The sequence below is a fragment of the Rhagoletis pomonella genome, unplaced genomic scaffold (genome assembly GCF_013731165.1).
Source record: "Rhagoletis pomonella isolate Grant_MI unplaced genomic scaffold, Rhpom_1.0 Rhpom_scaffold_03943, whole genome shotgun sequence".
NCBI lineage: Eukaryota > Metazoa > Arthropoda > Insecta > Diptera > Tephritidae > Rhagoletis > Rhagoletis pomonella.
Window position 1 is genome coordinate 1 of NW_023462494.1, and position 5,331 is coordinate 5,331.

At 38.3% G+C, this 5,331-nt stretch overlaps 1 protein-coding gene across 1 annotated transcript; it reads left to right on the forward strand.

Moving 5' to 3' along the window:
* Nucleotides 1–11: 11 nt before the first annotated feature.
* Nucleotides 12–4,756, forward strand: LOC118754465 (putative apoptosis-inducing factor 1, mitochondrial; the record flags this gene model as incomplete). Its single annotated transcript, XM_036489341.1, is given in 10 exon segments — nt 12–47; nt 420–662; nt 728–809; nt 869–981; nt 1,047–1,180; nt 1,736–1,911; nt 1,980–2,377; nt 2,456–2,581; nt 2,642–2,753; nt 3,811–4,756. Coding segments are annotated over 10 exon segments (1,827 nt in total), but the record flags the coding sequence as incomplete, so codon positions are not given.
* Nucleotides 4,757–5,331: the final 575 nt, after the last annotated feature.

Sequence of the window (5,331 nt, forward strand, 5' to 3'; positions counted from 1 at the left end):
CAGCCATAACACCGTCACGCGGTGCCCACAACAACTTATATCAAATGGTAAAAAAGCGTACACTAGAAGCACGCACTAAATTGCAGCATAACAAATTTCCCAATAATCAAGCATGTGAAGAACCATTAAAGAAACATTCATCTGCATGCAATGATCAAAGCGAAAGCACAACGTGCTCATCTCCATCTTTCGGTTCCTCCGCCAAGCGACAATCATCGCAATCCTTATCATCCACACCCTCATCCACTTTCTGCAAACCTCAAAATGAAAAAAACTGCAAATGATTCTTGTCCACCTAAACCAGTGAAACCGGATAAAACGGTCAAATTAATATTTCAAAATATTTCTTTTCCAGCGAATTGAAATTGTTAATTGTATTTTCTTTTATTTCATTGTTTTATTTATTTTACTTACTACAGACAAAAATCTGTCCAAAAAATACAGAATTACTTCAAGCGAGAGACTGCGATGTAAGTAAAAGAAAAAAAGGAACTTGTGATAAAAAACCATGTGACGGTGGCGGCGATGGTGCTGAAGGTGGCGGCGATGGCGCAGGTGGTCGTGGTGGTGCGCGTGGTTCAGACCTGGGTAATGATGAAGAAGCAACCGGAAAAACCAAAATGCTGCTAGCTATGCTAGCCGCCCTAGGACTCGGTGGTCTGGTATGAAAAAAAAATCGCATGTGGAAGACATATCATTAACATTAAATAATTTTCTATTTAAATAGCTTCTATGGTTATTGACGAGACGAACTCGTAAGAGTAGCGAGAGCACAGAATGTGGGCCAGTTTCCAAGAGTTTAACAACGGGTAAAGTTGGTGCTCATTTAGTGTTTACCATATATCATCTTTTATTTTAATGTTTCTAGTTCCTGCGAGTTCAGCTGACTTGCCAAAACATGTACCATATTTGTTAATCGGTGGTGGAACTGCATCTTTCTCAGCATTCCGTGCGATAAAGTCCAATGATCCGCGCGCAAAGGTGTGTTGTAGTTTATTTACTATTTGATTAGTATTAAAAATATATTTAAACCCTTTACTTTTCAGGTACTAATGATCACAAATGAAATGAGAAAGCCTTACATGCGTCCACCACTTTCGAAAGAACTTTGGTATTCGGCGGAAAAAGGTGAAATTACAAAAGACTATCGTTTCAAACAGTGGACCGGCGCTGAGAGAAGGTAATTATTTCAAGACAGTTGGGGCTTTCACGCGATAGTCGACCCTACGTAACTGGAAAATCCCATATACTATATGTACATATAAGACTTTCTGGAGACATGACAATCGGAAACTAAAATTTTTATAACAATACATTTGAGATAATGTTGTTGTTGTTGTTGTAACAGCATACAAACTCCCCAAAGACTATTTGGGGAGTGTTGCTGGAGTGACAGTCCTTGGCCAGATATAAATCTGGGTCGTTCCGGTTACGTAGACCCGACTGACGTGGGAACGATTTCAGATAATCGAAATTTTTGGTTCGATTGGGGATAGCAAACGAACTTCAGTTGGGTTGCCAGTGAAATGGTATTACTGATGGCAACTGCCACGTGAAAGCTGGCAACTGACTTGTTATATTGGTAACTGCATTTTTGTGGGGACTGGGAAAATTTTGATTAAGATTATTTATTTTTTCAACCGTTTCTTCAGCTAGTTTTCACTGAGGTTGCGTTGTAATCTATAATTTAACCATTTATTTCACGTCATGAAAATGTTATTTTATATGCTTCTAGCCTCTTCTTCGAACCCGAAGAATTTTTCGTTGACCCCACAAAGCTAATGGAAACTGTAAATGGAGGCATTGCTGTGGCGCAAGGTTTCACTGTCAGAAAAATTGATCCCGTCAAACATATAGCAACACTATCCGATGGTTATGAAATCAGCTATGACGAATGTTTGATAGCGACAGGTATGTAATGCGAAATCAACGTACGTACACTCACATTCACATAAATATAATTATATTAATATTTGCAGGCTGTAAACCGAAAAATCTCGATGTCTTTGAACACGCATCACCCAGTGTAAGAGAGAAGGTTATGATGTATCGTACTCCCGATGATTTTGACCGTTTGAAACGTTATGCCGATGAAAAGAAATCCATTACAATTGTGGGGAATGGCTTCACAGGCAGCGAGTTGGCCTGCTCATTGGCGAATTATGCCAAAGATAAAAAAGTGAAAATATATCAAATATTTGGAGAAGCTGGAAATATGTCAAAAGTGTTACCCGATTACCTAAGTAAATGGACCACTGCAAAGGTGGAGTCAATGGGGGTATGCGTTATGCCAGATACTGTTGTCAAAGAAGTGCAACGCGATGAAACAGTTCTCAAGTTGGCGCTCAGTAATGGAAAGAGTCTTTTAACTGATGTCGTGAGTGTTAGCAATCAGTTGTTTGAATGAATTGAAAATATTCACAAATAAAATGTTTTGGTTTTTCTTTTCTCTTAGGTTGTTGTGTGCGTGGGTTGCGAACCAAATACAACTTTGGCGACAACTTCCGGCTTAGAGATCGATAAGAGTTTTGGCGGTTTTGTAGTTAATGCTGAATTAGAGGCTAGGCGAAATTTGTTTGTGGTAAGACCGTGACTATGATGTTTTTATAATGAGATGTGATTTTATTGTTATATCTTAAAGGCTGGTGATGTGTCCTGCTTTTACGATCCGTTACTTGGACGACGACGCGTCGAACATCACGATCATTCTGTGGTATCGGGCAGATTAGCGGGTGAAAACATGGTTGGAAAAAGTGAGTAATTTATATGACATTAATATTGATTTCAGAACGCATGATCCACTTGCACAAGATCTGACAAGATGAATCGAAAGAAAAAAGTTATTTTCTGGCTGATGTTTGTAATTTCAGCGCCATGTTAATCTCTCTGAAATGAACCAAAATTAAACGAAAGAATACGAAGACAAATCATAAAGAAAAAATAAAACGTACATGTTTTTGCATCCGAATATCGCGCACTTCATTTTAATTAAATTTGAATAAATAATTAATTGAAAATCGCTTCAAAATCACTGAAATTAACCACCCTAAAAATGCACATAAAGAAATAAATGTAAACCACAAAACAGAAACAATAAGCATCAAAATTGCGAACGTCACATACTTTTGTCTTTAATTCTATTGCAAATGGCTGCTAACCGGCCAGATCTGTATAATTGGTTCATGATCAGAACGTAGCAGAACAAAACCTTTACCGGAAACAAAATCTTTTGCAGAACTCAGAACTGCCTATATGTAGTCAGAAAGACACAATAGTAATGGCATTGTCATAATACTTAAATATTTGATGCTTGAATTTTTGCTAAGTGGTTGTGCAAAGTTCTTCCATTTGTGTTTGATTTAATCACACAGATGAGGGGAGGCTGCATTTTCATACCGTGTCCGTTCGCCAAATAGTTATTATGAGAAGCTTTCAAATTGCAGAAGTACACTCACAGGTTTGACATTGCCTGGTGTCCTGAAACTCACAAATTCAACAATGGTCCCACATTTGTTTATAATTTTTGTACATGGCGACGTATAAACTACAAAACCGCGTATATTAGATTTGCTCACACAAGCTCTTGGCTGAATCCTTATCCATTCGTCCTGAGATATACTAGCTAGAAATGCGATTGCTTTATAAAAAAGAGAATCATTTTGAAATGAGTGCTTTTACTCTCTAGAAAATAATTTATGCACCTCACATACGCGGTTTTGCATTTTGTTGATAAGCGGTGTTGTACTTTAAACGACGATATGTATCTTTAATTTGTATTTGTCTATTAATCAATATTTTTATCCCTTACAGAAAAGGCCTATGCGCATCAGAGTATGTTTTGGTCTGACTTGGGTCCAGAAGTCGGTTACGAAGGCATCGGCCTTGTTGATGCTTCCTTGCCCACTGTTGGTGTTTTTGCACTACCAACACCAAATCCAGAAGGTCGCACTGATAATTTAGCCCAAACAGCAGGCGAGAGTGGCGGCAGTGGGGGTACAGTAACAGTGAACACGGAAGCACCGGACGTTAAGTGTGATCCGAAAGATGCTGAAGATTATGGGCGTGGGGTTATTTTCTATATGAAAGATGAAAAGATAGTGGGTATTTTATTGTGGAACCTCTTCAATCGTATTGGTTTGGCGCGGACAATTATCAATCAGAATAAGAAATATGACGATTTAAATGAAGTTGCGAAACTCTTCGAAATCCATGCGTAGTTCCGAAAAAAGCGTAGATACAAATCTGTAATGTTTAATAGTAATTTGGTTAGGTAAAAATGTTTGTTACCGTTAGTTGAATTACACGTGTAAATTTGCATTTGGATTAGAACACGCGCCAACACTCAAGTCCCTGGCATCCACTATAGAGCTGAAAATAATTTACGTCTGTTGCAATTGAAATTGATTATTATGCTCTGGTTGGGTGCCACTGCCACTGAGAAGAGGAGGAAGAAATTCTAATGCAGAATCGGTATAATTTCACAAATTGTCTAGCATTTAAGCTTTATTTTAACAAAGCGGTAGCATGTTAATTGAAGAATGCTTTCACGAAGTCTTAACTAAAACCAAATAAATACTTACATATTATCCATTTTTAAATATATAAGATCGCTATTATTTAATCCTTAAGATATTAACGGGAATTTGTTGAGCGCTTGAAAAAAAAATAAACGATACACAGTAAAATAAGAAATTTTAATTAATAAATTGTTAAGGACTATTTTTACTGTGCCAGTAAATTCTTGTCCGCCAATTAACTCTATTTTTGTACTGAAAATCGACAGGTCAAAAAGATCCTGAGTAAATGACCTTAAATAGTAGTTGAGAATACACTTGGTGGACATAAATGTCCAATGCATTGCCCAGCTCCAATTATCGAACCGATACCTGCATTGCAGTCTTTTGGCGAACACAACTAGCCCCTCAGGAAACATGCCCCAAGCTAGCTAGATCGTCGTGGTGGGCTTTATGATCTGGCGACTTAAAGGCCAATAGCTAAGTCAGCATTTGCTAAGAGGCCGTATTGTAACTCACGCTAAGACACAAAATAAAGCCGCCATCATAGTTTGATGCCCAAAAACTTGAGCACGGAAAAATGTCGTGGGGCATGAGCTGCGTCTATCTCCGGCTGAAGAAAATGCATCCTAAGGATGATAATCAAAACAAAGAGTTAACACTGCAAATGTCTGACGGTAGCTCTCGCAAGGATGGATTTGTATTTACGCATCCTCTGGGTAGCGACCAAACCCCCGTTTGGGCGCGAGCTAAAGTGAGAAGGCGTAAAACCTCGCATGCACTGGGTTTGGGTCCCGCCCAATGGAAAAGAAAAAAA